The sequence below is a fragment of the Styela clava genome, chromosome 2 (genome assembly GCF_964204865.1).
Source record: "Styela clava chromosome 2, kaStyClav1.hap1.2, whole genome shotgun sequence".
Taxonomy (NCBI): Eukaryota; Metazoa; Chordata; class Ascidiacea; order Stolidobranchia; family Styelidae; genus Styela; species Styela clava.
In genome coordinates, this window is record NC_135251.1 from 29,736,111 (window position 1) to 29,755,453 (window position 19,343).

Consider the following 19,343-nt stretch of genomic DNA (forward strand, 5'->3'; position numbering starts at 1 on the left):
TACAAGTATTCGTGTATGTCATGCCAGTTTCTGATCCAGCATAACAGTACTTTTACGTGTCAAGTAACCTTCGTGACCCTGGTTATTTTCGATTTTCAAGAACGCGTTTAATGTCTTAGAAATGTTCTCAAGCATTCCTCATTTGGCTGTGGTATATTCTGTATAAGCTCCAGAATATGAAAGGCGCACAAAGTATATTTCGGTTTGTCATTTGGATATCAAGATAAATTCATTTTCATCAGCGATTACTGCAAAAGAACAACTGGGTCTTTAGATCAGGGGATCCCAAACAAGGGTCGCGACCCCAAATTGGGTCGGAGTGATAATTAGGTAGGGTCGCAAACAGGTCATGGGGTCGCTGAGGTATGTCAGAGGATGGATGTACAAAACATCTAAGATTTGACAAACCATGTTAAATTTAGCAGTTTGTACCATGGCTTACTGTAAAACAGACCCATATGCATCGCTATATGCTTATGCTATAGAAAATGTAGGTGAATATTGTGTCATCACTGTTTGGTTTCAGCGTATTTTACTTAATACCACCACATGACCAAACTTAAACGTCCAGTGAAAGAAGCTCTAAAGTTTCATGAAAAATATATATATTGACCCGGGGTCGCACTGGACACTTGAAAGTTGTCTTTGGGGTCGTCCTGTAAAAAGCTTGGGAACCCTTGCGTTAGATCATAACCAGGGAGAGACTAGTAAGCGTGGCCGCATCTTCCTCGAATAATGCCCCCTCGAGAATGTTGGCACTTAACAATGACGTCATAACTCTTTCGCAATATCTAAAGATAATTCACAAATACAGCATTACCCAGCTCTATTTACAGATTCGGTACTTTTTATTACTTTAGTTTTGATCGATTATTACATATATATATACCAATGTCCGTGAAGTTTGCTGTGCCCAGAATTTTGGGAAGTCGCCAATCATTCAAGTTTGTATTACTTAGACTTAGAGAGCCGCCCAAACGTCCAACTGAAAAACACTTGTAATGGTTTCTTCAGCGACACGATATATATACATTTTTTGTTTTGTTATTTATGCTAAATTCCTCCGTACTGTTATCGACACCAGCTTAAAATGTTCGCGTTATTCTGCAACTTTGTTAATGATTTCGTTTAGTAGTGGTCGCGGATGAATATTAATTCATTCTAAGCAACGCGTGAAAGATTAAGAATGGCATCGATACTCGATAGAAAGCATACACCATAAAAAAGTGAAATTTTTCGTCTATAGCGATTTATTATGCATGAAGACGTGGTATTATGGCGACAAAACAACTGTGTTTTATTTTCATCGATAAGTGAAAAATTCACATTAAGGTCATTACTTTTTTCAGCACAACCGTCCAGAAAAAAGTTTCAAGAAATCCCCGGTACTGTAGTGTGAAAGATATTTAGAAAATTAAGGTTAAACTGTTCGCATTTTCAACAATTTATATCATATCATGTATACCACGACGATGGAGTTTGTTTAACGACCACATAAGAACGCACGCGTCATAGATATTTTCGACATATTTTAATGGTGATTGTGTCACCGGGTGAATAAGCACTGCTTTTATCGGGGTTTCACCAGAGAGAGTACGTAGTGTCGAAACAGGGCCGCTGTTAACTCCTTGTTCCACTGTTTCTTTACACACTGCGTATGAGGCCGTACCCGTCAAGCGCGACCACCAAACCAACAAGTATGAAAAGCGCTTTAATTCATCGATTCGTTTGAAAGGCGAAACTTTATACGGGTATTCACCCTTTACGTTGTCGGCAGGATTTCCCTGGTTTACTGTCTCTCGCCGCCCAACCAAGTTTTCGTGAATCATTTTGGGTTTGTGAGTATTCCGTGAGCAGCGAAATATTTTTCTCTAATGATGGGCAATTGGGCACTAATAATACTTCTTTATATCTCGGTAATTGTTGTTACTGTATCTTGCTTGGACGAAAGCAAACAGGCGGTAACATTAGAAAAGGGGTCACGAACCAACACAACAACTATAAATTCACCATCGTCAGAGGATCGAGCCCTTAAGCAGCAAAAGAAGGAAAGACGACGAAGATATCCGTTAAGAGTTGCTTACCGAATGACAAGAGATGATCTACTCTCTTTTTGGCAAAGCATTAACACTGACATTCTGAAATGTGACGTGGACGAATATTACTCTTTTCCACTACATACTTGTGAGCCGTGCCAAAAAATATGTGACTCATCAGAAGGAGACATGAAAAAATGTCAGTTATTTTGCCCAGGTGAGTTTTTAAAGAACCATTCCGCATTAAACCTTATTAAATGTTGTGGAGTTTCGCGTGTCTTGAACTCTCACGCTTGCGTGTAAAGAGAAGGCTAATCTTTTAGAAAAAATGGCCATCGCGCCGTGACTTTCTCGCATAAAATACGCAATCGTCGGAAGGTATTTTGTTACATAACCGACATTCTCCCTAAACCACTCTTATGCAACAAGGACGTTCAACTGGCAAGCTAATCATATCTGCAATAGACTTGAAATAGTTGTAGTCTTGTTTGTCCTTTGCCAAGAAAATGAATGTTATTTGCAAACTCGCAACTTCTTTTCATATGTCGACTTGATACCAACTATTACATTGAGTTCACCTATCAATAAGCATATAATTCTGTTGCAGATGATTTCGTGAAAACTTCGTTGTGGAATTGGTTCATCTTATCTATATGCGTGGTAAGCGTCGGGGTTATCAGCAACGTGTTACTGATTTTCGTCGTTCTTGTGTATTTTTATAAAAAGGGTTGTCGCAATGGCAATGTCTCAAGTCAAGAGTTCGAATCTGGATCTAAGATGTCTTGCTCCGAAGAAATTGGGAAGTCGTTACAAACGTACAAAACCCCGGATTTGCTCCCAGGCGGGAGTGTTTCGAGTAGCGCAAGCAATACAATGGAAAAAAATTATTTGCAGACTGCACAGTATTCACCAACGCAGGATAAAGGAAATGGAGAGATGGCCATTGAAAACGAGCATCCCGTCCCAGAAGAGTTACGTCAAAAACAAACAAACAACCCAAGCCACCGTCGCAAATAACACGTTGTATACTTCAACTTTTCATTTAAGAGATCAATATGGCAGCATCTGGGGTCGTGAAATTTTACGTAACTCAGCTTAAAAGTTATCCACAAAAATAGTCATACTTTTGACTGTAGTATAAATTCCAGAGGGAATGTGCCATTTACCGGTTTGATACAAAAATTAGAAATTTCCAATATGTATCAATTTTCTCCATTTTTTTCTGAAATATCATCGGAAAAGTTGCTATGTGAAAAATCACTGACAACAAAATTTGTTGAACATAAAACAAAAAGATCTCATCAATGGCCTTCCCATTCAGCAGCTGTCAATTAATCAAGAAGTACCATATTTTTACACTGATTGTTTGAATATGCATGCAACTGCTTTTCTTGTTATAGTTGAACTATATATGTCTGAGGAAATCTGAGCTTGGTCAGACGAAACGTTACAGGATTATATTTGTGTTAGTGTGCAGCAAGACGCTTATATCACTTAGTCTTAGGACCTTTTCATTATTTTGTAATAAAACTTTTTGATTTGGAAGCTTGGGAAATGCTTTTTTATAAGCCACGTAAAAAAATATTTATCTCATCGTGTACGGAAAGCTGTGTAGAGTAGTGCACGACACAATTTGTATCATATATATAAAAAGTAGTCATCGAATACGGACGTATAGAAAACAAAGGGTCAATTCTCAATGAAAAACCGTTGTAAGCTACATCAGCAGCCTATGCGGACATATGGTTAACTCGTTATCTGATCACTAAAATGCTTTAAATTAAAAATACAAATTAAGTAGGCAGATCTAACTCGTTATCTGATCACTAAAATGCTTTAAATTAAAAATGCAAATTAAGTAGGCAGATCCTATTTCGAAATAATATATTTTTGTCCTATAGATGAAAAAACTCTGATTCTCGACTATAACAAATAGAACTTCACAAAAGAATTTATTTCTGATGCGTCTCGTATATTTTTTAGAGGAAGTTGAGCTTGGTATTGTCCATTATTGGTGAAAAATCGAATGAATGGGGAGAGTGATGATGACAATTTTATATTTTCACAGTTTTTACCCATCTTTTCATTTTAGTACTAGCTTTCAAATTAAGGGGATGTCAGATATTTTGCCACCATTAGGTCGAACAGGTTTTGCACAGAGGTTTCAGTTAGGTAACTAGAATGTCAGAAATTAGACTGTTTAAACCTGATTACATGCTACAGATATTTTCCTCAACTCCTGAACTGAAAATGCACTCGGACCCTAACCTCGCATAAATGTATACAGTATAAAAAAACTAGTTGTCACGAAACATAAATACAACGGACCACTATACGACATTGTATGTCATCGTACTTGCCTCCTGAAGTCAAACGGCAGCATCATCCTTCTGTGGATCGACGGACAGCGACTTGTACTGAGTTATGAGAGCACGTATATCACCACACTGTTAATTAGCTAAGCGGATTCGCAGGTGCGATGATTAGTGGATATAATTATATGACACAGCCCGTATCGGTAACATACGACCTGTGAAGCACGACCGCATGGCTAGTGGGGTGTGAGTTATAGAGAGAGAAATAACGCTCGCTTCACCACACTTCAAAAAGCACAGAAAGAGCAAGGCTTTCGTTCCGGTTTTACAGCGGTTGTAAACTGAAATGACATTCCCATTTGTTAAAATTCGATGTTAGGGTTAAATGCATTCACGCTTTCAATAAGTACTTCATTTGTTATCAACGTTTAAGATACGGCAGAAATTTTTTAAATGGAGCGTTTTTAGATGCAATGCAATAGATGTAATAATAAAACGACGCATATACTAAAATCTTGGGATGATTTTGGATAAACAGAAACTTGTTCCCTTAGTTAATCTAAAATAATGGTACTCACACTTTTGCAGTGAAACTACAGAGGCGTATATAGCAAAATACACGAATTCAAACATTATATAAATACTTCTTTTCAAAGCCAAATGTCATTTTGTCTCCAAGAGACCTTTTCATACGTGGCTATACGTTAATTAGACAAGATCGGAACACTTTTGGTGAAGGGTTATGCATGTTCGTGGATAATCCTTCATCATACGCTACGTTACCGTTTAGCACATATTTAGAAATAGAGATACAAGGCATTGTTGTCGAAGGTAACAAGATAATTAGGTGACCGTGCATTTGAACCCACGTACATTTGAACCCATGCGTAAATCCCCGGGTTCAATCTATATGCGGGTGATAAAACCCATGGGTTAAGGTGAGTATGGGTTCAAATATCCGTAAAACAAAAAATTCCATAGGTGCAGTAGTATGCAGGTGCAATTGTCATGGGTTCAAATGTACGTGGGTTCAAATGTAATGGAACCAGATAATAAATATATACATATTGCCGGATGCACATTTTGATGAACATGATATCATGTCCGTATTCGTACAACTACAAACACATCAGTACTGGGAGATTTCAATTCGCACCACACACTCTGTGGCAGTTCATACCACAACACATCTGGGCGTATGGTTGCTAATAAAAACAGTAAAAAAAAACACCGAAAAACGAGCAAAATCAGTGAAAAAGTTTATTGCCCTACATTCTCGTGTCGTTCTGAATACTTGTCCGACTAGATTGATTATCCATCTTAACGCTAGTAATCATAGTTGGCTACTGGACTTTTCACTCGGCAATGCCAATATTGCACATAGGTGCGTCACGTTTGTGCCAGACGAAGTAATCGAAAGCGATCACTACATAATTAGTACATCAGTTGATATTAGGATGTCAATGACAGACAAATCCAAACAAAATTGGGCATTCAAACGAGCGAACTGGCATAAATTTAGTCAATTTCGAATACTTATATATTAGTCCGGCAGATAAGGGGACCTTTTCGGCCCAAGTTTGATTTCAAACATAAAGTTTTTTTTATTTGTGATTATTCATCTTGGGGTCATTGCCCATCATTTCTACATGGGTGTGGAGTTTGCAGCCTTGAGCAATTTTTTTTACGGCTCGATATTTGTATTAGTTTTTTCGTCAAGACTGTGCATCATAACGACGCACAACCTGAACTATAACCTGTTACAATACTATGTTCAGGTTGTGCGCAATCTTGGTGCACAAAATACGCAAGCACCAAATTTACTAGAAAATAAAATCAATAACTTTTAGGTATTTATTGAGATATTTGTATTAGTGTTTTCCGTCAAACATGTGCATCATAATGACGCACAACCTGAACCATAACCTGTTACAATACTATGTTCAGGTTGTGCGCAATCTTGGTGCACAAACTACGCAAGCACCAAATTTCCTATAGAAAATAAAATCAATAACTTTTAGGTATTTGTTGAGCCCAGCTTTGGGTCGCGACCCATATACAGTATATGGAAATACTGTCGAAACATACGCGTAAAATAAAGAGTAGCCTACTATTTCAAAATACCCGTTTTTGTTGCAATTAACAATACAAGCCTGCTAATGCAGTCGCCAGTGGTCCAAGTGGATATACACCCGGTGGAGAACAGTTAATTATTTGTTAGCGAGAATTGTTATGCAGCGGGATGATCACGACGAAGCAGTGAAAGATAATGATATCACGAGAACAAGAATGAGAAAATTGCTACGTTTTATAGTATATCCCTGGGAAAGAATGTAGTTCATTCTTATGTTCCATGCCAATGCTTTTCAAACTACCAAAGACTCTCAACACTTTTGCTTCTTTTCTTCTATAAAAATACATTGTTATTATATATTCGTATTTCCATTTAATTGTTCGTGCTCCCAGATAACCGATCAGCGGCCTCCAAGGAGGACGAGAAACTCTGTCATAAACTGAAAGAGGCGACCGTGCTACTCTTGTCTGTTGTCATGCTGTCCCTGGAATTCAGCTACAACAAAAATTTCACGAAAACCGATTTTTAAATTTTATGATTTTATTAATATTCTCAATGAATGATATACGGATGGTAAAATTCCAAGTTCTTCCAACAACATGATCATGTTCTGCAATTTACAACCAATATTTTGTATGTAACTTTGTTTGACAGAGCCCCAAGAGCTCTAACTACAAATATCAAAATTTGAGGCCAAAATAGTCACACTACAACATTGTCAAATGTGCTGTATTTACGATAGATAACAGGTTTACCAAAAAGAATTACATGAAAAATGGTAAAATAAAGATCAATTCAGCAATATCTACTTGGTGATATGCATCTGTTGATGATTTTATGTGTTTGTTTTGGAAGTTTAATAACAGAATTAATTGTGGTTGTTGAGGATGTTTTAAAAAAAGGTTGCATGGAAAAAAGTTTTCACAAAATGTCAAGGTTTAATAGTAGTAGAGAAGTAGGAAAAATACTCCCATGTTTTATTTTTCATTTGATAACCACGCCACAGAACTTCCCCGAGAAGTTTACGCAGCAATTGCGAGAGACAGAAATGCCAAGATGGGATTTCATCGCATTGCAAACCAATATTAGCAATTCTTATATATATTCGCGCATTCCCATCTGAACAGCGTGGAAAAGATTATACCCATCTACACACTTTAAGAACTATGTCAGATGAGCGTCATATTATCAAACATCAGTGAAGGAATAGTGCAATGGGGAAAGACATATAAGGCAGAACTTTCAGTAGTATTCAATCAAATAATCTTATTGTAGAATATATATTTAAAAACTTTTCGTCACGCCAACTGCAGTCCGAAACTTTTTGTCTCTGGCTGAGCTTAGATATCAATTGGCACTCATGTAAACTGGTAAGACTGTAAGAGGCACGCGATGGAGCAGATACTAAGAGTATCCATCCCCCAGCTGTCATTTGAGTGGGTACTGCTGTTTTTATTGCAGATGTCACTGATCTTTTTGTATTAAAGATTTACTGGCATCACTGATTTAAGGATGTTGGAAACCAACACGCAATATTACAAAACTTACTTTCAACACGCGGTTTGAATGAATGAAAAAGCTGAAACTAGTATTCTTTAGAACAGCATACAAATTCTATGGAATGAAATTATACACAAAAGATGTATTAGTATTCAAAACGTTTGACTCAACTATGTTGGCATAACAGGTGCACATTTCGGTTTCGCATACGCATACCTTCTATCTCCACAAGGATATATTAATTTTGCCAAAGTCAATGCAGCACTGAAAGGTTGCGGTTCTTCCAAAAGAAAACACGTTACACATCTTTAGATACCAGTAGATGGTTTTACATGCCCTGGTTCGGAGTGAAAGACGAGGTCAAATATTCCAATCCAATTCAACTAATAAAATATTTCCCAAGTCCCTAAGCTTAAACTAGGAAAACGAAATGCGCGCGGCAACGCCAATGTATTTTGAAGAGCGCAATAGAAAGTGGCTAGATGCTGTCGATGGATCTTGACTTGTATTAGTAAAATAAACTACCATTTATTCTACTGAAATTGAATTTCTGACATTGTAAGGAGATTCAATGTTACTATGTATGCGAAACTAAACCATGTAGTTATGAAATAATTGTTTTTAACAAAAAGGCGCTCCTGAAGTATTCGTACCAAGATGGCGCACGACCTGAACATTGTATGTTTACCAGGTTAGGGTTCAGGATGTGCGTCATCTTGGACCGAATACTTTGAATCCACTTAAAAAAAATTGCTCAACATTATATACTCCACACCCACCTGGGTATCATTATATATGTCATATACATTATATCTAAACAATAAAAAAAACTTTATGTCCCAAAACAATGTTAAGGCCCGATTCTGCCGGACTATATCAGATGGGATAATATCTGAAGACGTTGAAAAGTTTTGTGACAAATTTGCTTGTTACGGTAGCTAGAATGTCTATCCCAAAAGCCAAACCATATAAAAGTCAGCAACACCCTAGGTGGAATGATGATTGCATCAAACTTATAAGACTGAAACGAATCGCTTACAACAGGATGAAGCGATTCATGACACCTTTCGATATATATGATTCACAAAAGGTCAATGTGTTTGGATGCTATCCTATCCTAAATAATATTTCTGCAACTTTTTAATCTTATTTGGGTAAAAGGACAATTACCGGCTCATTGGCGCAGTTCCCATATTAAAGTCTAACAAACCGAAGATTCATATTTCATCATTCATACCAATTTCGTTGACGTCTAATATAAAACTTTAGATTAACGACGTAACAATCTGGACTTAGACATCATCGCTCAACAATCGACAATATCCTTCGAATACATGATGATATCTATAAAGCTTCGGCAAATAAAAGATCTGTTTCTGATCTGCCATGCTGCCATCTGATCCGCCATGTTTCCAGATAGAAAAGACTTACGACATGGTCTGGCTTTGCGGCCTCTTATACAAACTGTATAATATTGGGATACGTGGCCGATCTTTTATGAGAATTGAATTCTTTTTGTCCATTCGTACAAGTTCACATAGGTAACACAATGTCCGATATATTCAAAATCGACAACTGAATCCCTCAAGGTAGCGTGTTATCTCCACTCTTTTTAATTTTATGTTAAACCATTTGCCTTATTGTGTTTCTTCAAACATAGTGCTCTTTGCGGACGCCTGCAGCATTTGGGAAGATGAGTTATGTGTTGATCATCTTTTTACATAGATCCAAGCTAATCAAGATAATATTAATTGCTGGTGCAATGATTGGGGTTCGCCCCTCGAAAGCAAAATCCAAAGCCATTCTTTGAAAATAGAAGAACCGATCCTTACGGTTGAGAAAGACTGCAAATACTTGGGACGTTGGGAGATTGATTGATGCAGAAAACATATTAGATACATGGGGGAAAAGTCTCGGTAAAAGAATGAATTTATTACGTGCATTATCTGGTACGAAGTGGTGTGCGAATAAGATTACATTGCTTAAAGTATATAGGACGATGATAAAACCAGTTATTGAGTACGGCCTTTTATTTTGCATCTTCCTCTATTCAATGATTCCCAAAGTAGGCGATATCGCCCCCCGGTGGGCGAAAACGATACAGAGACGGGCGAAAAATGCGATTTCGCGAAACCTGTTTTCATCCGGCGTCTAGCGCATCGTGTACTTGATTAGGTTCGAATCCTGTGAGCGATAATCCCACGCGAGAGGATTGCTTGACTCCTCCCCGCCGTAAGGTAGTTTGCGTAGCCCAGGGGTCGGCAACCTACGGGCCAGATTCGACCCGCGGAGTAAAATAATTCGGCCCGCAACTTTTCACTGAATTATAGCGACAAAACGGCGGTTTTGACGATGAATTAATTTTATAATCTACGCTCGAGGGAGACACGTTTAGACTAAATTATTTATGTAACTCAACAATGTAGTGAACAGATACTCGTTTAACGAGCCTTCAATTTAATTATAATCAGACAAATTGCAACACGCAGAAAAGTTGATGCTGTGTGCAGGAGTTCAATAGCGCAGAAAATATTCAAACGGATATCCTTGAGATGCAATGAGGAAATAAAATTCATATTGTATTCGAAAGATGCATCACTGCTTGATTTTTATAAAAATGTATCATTTTTTTAAAGAAAACTCTATCAAAATTTGACAAACCATGCGAAAAAAATTCACTTCGATGTTTGAAAGTAGTCTACATAATATGTGTGTGAACAATTATTTTCAAAAATGAACATTACAAAGAACAAGCAGAGAACTAGGATTAGTGATGCCCATTTAGGAAATGTTCCAATCTTGGCTTCATTCAGTTTGCCGCCGATGTCGAAAAGCTACCAAGCGTGATGCAGCAACAAGACAGTGTCACATTAAATGTCATTTGTATTTTTTTCCTTTTAATAAGACGATTGCGTTGAGTTCACGAATTGTCGCAGTCCTCGCGCGCTGTTCCGTTTTTAAACCCCAAAAAATATGTGCGGCCCCCCAAGAATTGCAACCCTTAAATTTGGCCCGCGGGCGATCGTTGCCGATCCCTGGCGTAGCCGATGTTTGGTTACGACTTCCCCCATTATCAAGTTCATGAACCTGAAACAAATAAATGAATGATTGAATTCTATGGACTGGAGGTCGTCGTAGATTGATGAGGAATCAAGAATGAATTTTACCGATCGTTATGATGTATTTTGGTGCAGGTCATCAGGCAAGTACGTGATGATTTTTGAGGAGGTAGAATTCTGGATTCTTTCATTTCCGACCGACCGTTTATATGGTGGAAAATGGGTTTTCAGTCGTGAAACTATTGGTATCACAACAACGAAATCGCCTTTCCGTCAGTAAACGGGGTGATTTGAGATTGTGCCTGACGAAAATGTCACCAAATATTAAAAAACTCGCTGAAGACCACCAAGCTCATCCATCTCATTAAAAAACACGATGATCTGTGATTTTTCAACGTTAAGTCGTAACGTTCTTTCTGTTTTTCCATTTTGACGTCACAAACTCGGAATATTAGTCTCGAGTCCCCAAATAGAAAACTCTCAATACATACAAATTAAAAATGAAGAATCATGGACTGCTAGTAAAACCTTTAATAAGTATAAAACATGATAAATGTCATGTGCGAGCACACCAGCACACATATAAAGAAGAAGAAAGCAAAAACACAAACCTAGGTGAACGAGGCTTGGCTTGGATACGAAACAAACAAAAAAATACACGAATGTATTTAACTTTCGTGCTGCTGAACTTTAAAAACACTTGAGCTGAAAATGACCAATTCAATCTGATACAAAGACAAAGATAACTTGTGGAATACAATGTGGTGAGGTGACAAAGATAGCCAAATGCCATGAAAAACTACCCTGTTTGGACATTGCTGAAAGTGTTGAAATGGTGTAAGATACAAACTCAAATCAAAACTGTGTTGATAAATTCTGAACACTCCCAAAAACAATTATGGGGGGAAACACTAATCACAGGTGCACAGGTCTGTAATAGACCTTATTCATTAAAAACCCATCCTACGCGCAGAAAGAAAAGTGATGTAAAATTTTTTTTTAACATTAGCTCTTATGGGGAATGTGATCACCAGAGCAGAAATTTGCATTTTTTGTAATTTTCTCGATATCTTTCTTTGTATACGTGAGCAGTTTTGAGGATAGAATATTTTACATCTTTTTTGATATTTTTATCATGATAAACATGGTCAAGATTTTTGATAATCGTTCAATAAAATTTTAATGAGCGCGGTGTTTCCGATGACGTCATTCTCACTAGACCATGAGATTCTGCCAACGCGCCGTGCTCAGTGGGATATGCGCTGCAATTGCGGCGCTAATGTCGCTTTGGGTCCGGTACTGGAAGCGTTTAACATTGACAATCTATAACTCATACCATTTCTATCACGTTTGTTTACTGGTTTTACGCATTTATACCTGTACAGCTAGCAATCATTTACTGAAGGCATTTACTTTAAATTTTAAACTACCGGTACCGTACCAAGCCTGCAGGAGGTGAAAACTTAATTATTTATTTAGTAAATACTGAAATAGGCCTACGAACAAAAATGCTGGCCATCCTGCCAATAGGCAGGATAAGTTGTTCGGTACCGGTATACAAAAAAGATGAATATCTCCAATCTATAATGGTACAATACCGGTCTCCTAACTAGGTTAAAAAAACATGACTGAATACGAGAGGGAGATTTATTTTGTCAACCAGAATACAAGCATTGAATCATTAAAAATTATATACAAAACACACAGTTATTCGATATAGACTGGGGTGCGATACGACCATCACAGTCAGCTCCCCCCTGCCCCCCATGTTTGCTATCAAGATTAACAGTTAATTTAGATGTTCGAACAATTTAACAAAAACTCGTTGGAGGAAGGGTTGACTAAGTTACGGTATATTTTTGGATTCGGTTAAAAATGTAGTCCATTATAAAATCACTGCTTTTTTTTGTAGATTTTCACATAGTGGAGCACTTAGCAAGTACGACAGTTAATTTATAAAAAAAATTGTAAATTAATAACAAACCAGTAGAAGTCAGCTCGGGTATTCAAACATGTGATGATTAAGTGTGTTTCCATGGGCAAGTTTACTAGGACGAACTAGGACGCAGTCGGGCGGGATTACTAGGGCGGACTAGGACACGAAATCGCGACCTGTTTCCATGTAATCGTGATCTCGGAAATGAGTTGCATTGTGGGTAAAACTACACGCTTGGATGGGTTGATTTGTGTCATCTTCTTTCAGCCTGAGTGATCTCCGCTGTAAATATTTTGTTGTTGGGATTTCCCCAATTCGTATAAAGCTGTTACTGTTACCCGAGTTTGTCTTTAGGTTTCTCTCTTCGGTATCATTATCATAGTATTAATTTGAATATGGACAGGGCGAAGACTTTATTAGCGTTTTGTTTCGCGGTGCAGGCGCTGGTCTTATGGTTGCACACCAGAAGAATAAGGCGGTCTAGGACGTTGCTGGCGTTAACTCAGTGGGGAGCTGAAAGAATTCCGAGAAAAATATGGATGGAGTACCGGTAATTCTTTTATTCTATATATAGGCATGTACAAAACAAACTACAGTAAGTTTTTAAATTATAATGGCACCGTGGGTAATATATTAGCCTATATGGAGCATAAATTTAGTGTGTACTGACAACAACTCGTATCAGTACCGTACTGCAGTATATATTTGCTCTAGTGATGTCAGTGACCTCAAATTCAATGATAGTCTTAAACTAAGTGATTTCATGACTCTTTCAATCAATATCAGATCTACGTCATCAAAATTGGCAGCCTGATTTCTCATCTATGATAAATTTGAATTGATATCAATTGCGTTAATTTATAACCTCTGTTTGGTTGTGAGCGTGTGTGAAATATTTCCATTATTTTAGGTGAGTGAACACGTACCACTTCGTCTTGGCAAAACCTTCCTTCTTGTATACATTCTGTACGTTTTAACCTTTTCTAAGGTTTTGTTTGCTCTCCTGATTTCATAAATAGTTTTTATTTATTCTTTTACCAATCAATTTATTGTTATGCTGATTATGGAGTCGAAATAAACTTACACTTATTTATTATACTTATTTGTACAATAACAGCAGTAACATATGAGCTAAAATTTTGATATCATTCTGCCTTCAATGCGACTACACCACAGTTTTTGTGTTGGCACTAAGACTTTTGTTTGTTCAAGTCAATCACATTTTATGTCTTATGTCCATTTACTGTCTTCTTTTGTATGTGCAATCAATGTCATATTTGTTGTGTTGTTTTTTGTTCATGTCTGTGCAATAAAAGATAAAATTTTGATATCATTCTGTAGTGTTATTTGTTAGTGTTAAATCTCAGATTCAGAGACATCAGTATAAAGATGCCGGGCAGTGTTCATGATGCCACAGTCTTGAGGGCTTCTGGACTATATAAGAATGCTGAAATGCTCCCTTCGGTAAGAAAGCTTGAGCATTCCAGACTCTAAAATTATGTTGATTACTACTAAATATTGTATTCTGGCGCAGGGTGAGATCACCATTAATGGATATCCAGTGCCCTTATGCATCGTGGGTGATAGCGCGTATCCCTCTTTACCATGGCTGTTACGCCCATACACTGGGTCTTCTCTCACGCCCAGGCAAGAGAGATATAATGAGCACCATAGCAAGGTAAACAGGCACTTTTATGTGTTCAAACACACTCGTTATAACAAACTAAGCATGAGCTATTTCTGCAGGTGCGCGTAACAGTCGAAAACTGTTTTTGCCGGCTGAAAGCCAGGTGGCGAATCCTTCGTCGGCTGGATGTTAGAGTCGCTGAGGCACCAAAGATCATTGCAGCGTGTTGCATAATGCACAATATCTGCGAAACAGAGCAAGCCCCAGTGCCAAGGAAGCCCTTAAATGAAGAGCCACAACCTCCAACTATTGGCATCCGAAATGAAGGGGCTAATAATAACGCCCAAGGGGTCATTGCCGACTACCTTTTTGAACTCTATGGACGTGTGTGACTAATTTGTTATTTTTTTCAAATTTTGTTCATTTGTTAATTTCTGTTCAATTTTTCCTTGTTATAGTTGAATAAATAATTCATAATTATTACAGTTTCTCCAATATTTTATTTGTCAAATTCTCCAAAGCTGATGCAAAGGCAAGCCTATCCTTTTCAGATTCTTCCCTAAATACTCTCAAGAGAGCTTCAGTTCTGGAATCTGAAAGTTATAAAATAGAACATCAGTAACAGCAATGATGAGCCATCAGCTAGTAATTCTTATATATCTAGGTTGCACTAACCATAATTTTCTCTACTACTCTGTCTCCTCCTGCCTCGCTGGCTTGAAGTTGGTGGAGCATGGCTGACACTTTCATCAACTAAAGATAAAGCATTGGATTAGAAAAAATTCCATTTTATTGAAGACATCTGTGATTCTAAACAGCAAATTGTAATGTTTCCAACTTTTTTTCATTATTATAGCTTTTCTGATCTTTATAATGACATGCAATCGTATTTAAAAATTTTATCATGTAAAAACCAAGGTATAAACTGTGTTTTACTAAGTGCAAGATACATATCTATAAATGTAAACTTCGGAATGAAAGGCCTCAATTTGATCAATTTTTATATATGATAAAAAGTATTTTAAATTATTGCAACTAAAAAAGGTTAACTGTGTATAAAAAGTGATTTTTAATAATAATAAATACATAAAAAAACTGAAGATGAAGCATATTAAAACAATTTATAAATACATTGCAACAAACCATAATTTGGTTTGGATACGCTAATCATAAACATAAAAAATTATAAACGACTCTTCGACAAACCTTGCGGCAGGTCCTGTTGCAACTCGCCCTCCGACTCTTCTTGCAGGAGACTGCTATCTGGATTGTCAACTAAAAATAATGTATTAAGTTAAAAAAGTGTTTGATGATGCCACCAACCCTTCCACCAATTTCATTGCATAAGATCCTGTACTGACCCTCTATTTCAGCCACAAACTGAGCGATGGTTTCGTCGAAACTATGGTCTCGCATGATTGACGGCTCGCTGGTATCAACACCAATCATGGAGGCCAAGGCCTGAAAATATAAATAAATGATTATTCAAATATCAATCACGGCGATAAAAAAATTGAGTAGAAGCAAATAATAAAACAGTGTAAAACATGAAAATCATAAAATTACAAAACTTGCTAGCTTCAAAATTATTTAACCACTCACCTGCACTCTTGGTCTGGAGCCAAGAAGCTCATGCATGGCCCTAAAATATGGCCAATTCAACGCAGACCTAGAACTTTCTCCAGATTGTGACGTTTTTGTTCTAATATGATTATATTTTGCCTTCAATCGCTTCCACTTGTTCTTCACAGTAACACTATTCAAGCAACATGAAAAAATCTTCACTTATTTTTGTAGCGAGTGTGGAAAATTCACTCCTAATATAAACCAGGCTAACATTTTTATATTTCGTGGCAAACTTACACGTCCATATCGCGATATCCCTTCTCCACTAGCATTCTCGCCACCTCCTTCATCACAACAACATTTCTAACCGCAGTGCTGTCGCTTTTCTCAACCAGCTTAACCTGCTTAGCAGCATCGATCAAGTCGAATGTCGCTTCTGGTGACCAACTGAACATTCTAAATAAAAATCAATTCCCTTTCCTCAATATGACAACTATCATACCATCTAACTTTGCCCTGCCAATCTGTACACAACTGGTTTAATGAGGAAGCAATTTTTTCTTATTGCAAAATGTATATATTTGACACACAAAACATGAAAAAATAAACTAGACATAGAAGCACAATAACACAGAAACATGATTGGATGCGCAACAACAAAATACATATATACATGGGAAAAATAAATTAGACAGACATAGGGATAAACTGAACACATACAACAGTCAGTTAACAAAAACATTTGAAAGTTCGACGGGGAGGACAATAAAACAGAAATATGCAAAACAATATAATAACATATTAACAGTGGCTTTTTACAAATAAAGATACACAAAATAGTTGACAAAATCTATATAAACTATGCACAGACAAATATCAAAACAAAATCCAATCAGAAAGCAAAACTGACATAGGGATAAACTGAACACATACAACAGTCAGTTAACAAACACATTTACAAGTTTGACTTGAGAACAATAAAACAGAAATATGCAAAACAAAATAATAACATATTAACAGTGGCTTTTTACAAACAAAGACACACAAAATAGTTGACAAAATCTATATAAAATATGCACAGTCAAATATAAAAACAAAATCCATTTAGAAAGCAAAACTCAAATCAAAACAAGATAGCTGTGGCAAAAATTTTCATTTGATAGGCTATACCAGCTACGGTATAAGTATAACTTTATTTCGACTCCATAATCAGCAGTAGACGATAAAATAATACATAAAAAAAAAAAAAAAAGAATCGGGAGAGCAAACAAAACCTAGGTAAGTTTTGAAGCGTACAAATTTTAGATGGAAAGGTATCGATAAAAAAAAGTAGTACGTGTTCGCTCACCCAAAAGTATATAAAAAATAAATAAAGCACACACACTCATACAATAATCAAGACATGGTAAGGTTGGAAGTTGAAAAAGCCAGACTTGAAATCAAATAAATTACTCAGTAAAAAGAAAAATATACAAACAAATAAAAAAAATGAATAATGGTTATAGCCTAGTAAGCTACCGGTATGTCAGTATGTATAAATTTTGTTCACTCACTTGTATTTGTCTAGTATTAAATCTGCCAATGTTTTGGACGAAAAATTGTAGATACTGTTGGTGTCCGTATATCAAGATATCCTACTAACCCAACAGTTGTTGAAGCAATCACAGCATTCACGAAAATTAAATAAGTTAATGGTCCAATAGGTTGTCCATACGGCATATGTGATACAAAATAAAAAGAATACAGCATTAGTCTACATAAAAAGTTATCGAGAGATACGGTACCAGTACCGTTGAATGTTTAGTCTGCTACCGTACCGTTTACACTAATTCTTCATCTGCCATCGTGAGTTTGAAGGTTGAGGTACGGTACCGCATCTTACAATGCCATTACTTACAACTGACAAGTCTAAACCCATGTGGATCCCCCATGAAGAAAAGCCGCAAAAATGTCATCTGCGAGAAACATCGAAAGTCGCTATAACGGAAAATAACGTATAAGCGTCTTGAATACTAGGACTCAGTAGGACGAAAACCCGGTGAAGAAGTAGGACGTACTAGGACGCGCCATGACGTCATATCGTTGACCATATAAGGAATGCGCGTCCTACTGCGTCCTAGTCCGTCCTAGTAAACTTGCCCATGGAAACACACTTATTGAAGTGAGAAAAAAATTTGAAGTCACGTTTAGGATATTACATTAAACAACAATGGAAAAGGTACATTGGAATCAGTCAAGCTTCAAATGCTAATGGCATTCATGTGTAACTTCTGACTGTCTTTGCTTTCTAATTAAGCGAAATAGACAAGTATCTGACTCCAAAAACAGAATATATAGTAGGTTACGTGTTCAAATTGAGATATCTGTTAATTTTATATAACAGTAAGGATCTGACCAATTTGCCTGTAAAGATTTTTATTTCCACGGATAATATATCACAATAAATTTACTTACAATAAAACACACTCACAATCGTGAAAACCAAGTCGGTGATGAATTAGCATTGTTGTATCGAACGAATTGAAAAAGAAAAGCCGGGCAAACCACGATCAAATGTCTTATTTAAATGGTAACATCTTTTTCATCTCGCTCGCCAAAAACGGTACCTTTCTTTATTATCCAAAAATCTCGTTTCCCACGGAGCAATTTTTGCTCATATCTAGAATGTTCGGTACCCTTCTTACAATAATTACACTTGTTTATAGGTTACCTGACATGGGAAATATCCATTTTCTCATACACGAGAAAGATCTAGACTCAATATTTCGAATGATCTAGAAAGATCTCTTCAATATTTCGGTTGTTTATGGGTCACCCGACATGGGAAAATATCCATTTTCTCATACACGAGAAAGATCTAGACTCAATATTTCGAATGATCTAGAAAGATCTCTTCAATATTTCGATTACGTCAATTATTATATAGAATTTGACTTCCATTATCCAAATTATTGGTTAATTTGTTACACATGAAAAGAATATGCGAAATGAAGACTGAAGTTTCCATCTGAGACATTGGAAGACGCTAAAACCTTATAGACTTGATAGTGTGGAAAGCCTTCTCACAATGTAGTAATAATGGGACATATATTTATAATATCATTATACAGGCTTTAAGTTGAACTATATGTTTAATTAAAATATCTATCTTTGCTAATAAATGCTGAAAACCATTTATTTCAATCTGCAGGATGATTAGAGCCAGAAATTTGCTGTAGGGACCATCACCA

General features: G+C 36.7%; 2 protein-coding genes and 1 long non-coding RNA gene across 3 annotated transcripts; 1 reads left to right on the forward strand and 2 right to left on the reverse strand.

Moving 5' to 3' along the window:
- Positions 1–1,679: 1,679 nt before the first annotated feature.
- LOC120336206 (uncharacterized) lies at positions 1,680–3,581 on the forward strand. Its single transcript, XM_039403827.2, has 2 exons — positions 1,680–2,253; positions 2,644–3,581. Exons 1-2 carry the CDS (start codon positions 1,875–1,877, stop codon positions 3,051–3,053), a joined length of 789 nt encoding a protein of 262 aa, XP_039259761.2. The 5' UTR covers positions 1,680–1,874; the 3' UTR covers positions 3,054–3,581.
- Positions 3,582–15,001: 11,420 nt separating this feature from the next.
- Positions 15,002–16,719, reverse strand: LOC120334459 (uncharacterized). The gene is made up of 6 exons (XM_078110173.1): positions 16,411–16,719; positions 16,150–16,303; positions 15,909–16,008; positions 15,754–15,822; positions 15,223–15,300; positions 15,002–15,140 (listed from the first exon to the last, which is right to left on the reverse strand). The coding sequence occupies exons 1-6, from the start codon at positions 16,566–16,568 to the stop codon at positions 15,028–15,030; spliced, it is 672 nt and encodes a 223-aa protein (XP_077966299.1). The 5' UTR covers positions 16,569–16,719; the 3' UTR covers positions 15,002–15,027.
- Positions 16,720–16,829: 110 nt separating this feature from the next.
- On the reverse strand, positions 16,830–18,256 carry LOC144419926 (uncharacterized). Its single transcript, XR_013474380.1, has 2 exons — positions 17,931–18,256; positions 16,830–17,747 (listed from the first exon to the last, which is right to left on the reverse strand). It is a non-coding gene; the product is annotated as an uncharacterized LOC144419926 (long non-coding RNA).
- Between the last annotated feature and the right edge of the window lie 1,087 nt (positions 18,257–19,343).

Excerpts from the sequence above, each read along its gene's own strand:
- LOC120336206 (XM_039403827.2), top strand. The coding sequence starts at position 1,875 with ATGATGGGCAATTGGGCACTAATAATACTTCTTTATATCTCGGTAATT. Across the intron at positions 2,254-2,643 it reads ATGTCAGTTATTTTGCCCAG|ATGATTTCGTGAAAACTTCG; the intron begins GTGAGTTTTTAA and ends ATTCTGTTGCAG.
- LOC120334459 (XM_078110173.1), bottom strand. The coding sequence starts at position 16,568 with ATGTTCAGTTGGTCACCAGAAGCGACATTCGACTTGATCGATGCTGCT. Across the intron at positions 15,823-15,908 it reads GTTTGTGGCTGAAATAGAGG|TTGACAATCCAGATAGCAGT; the intron begins GTCAGTACAGGA and ends CATTATTTTTAG. Across the intron at positions 15,141-15,222 it reads GAGTAGTAGAGAAAATTATG|ATTCCAGAACTGAAGCTCTC; the intron begins GTTAGTGCAACC and ends TATAACTTTCAG.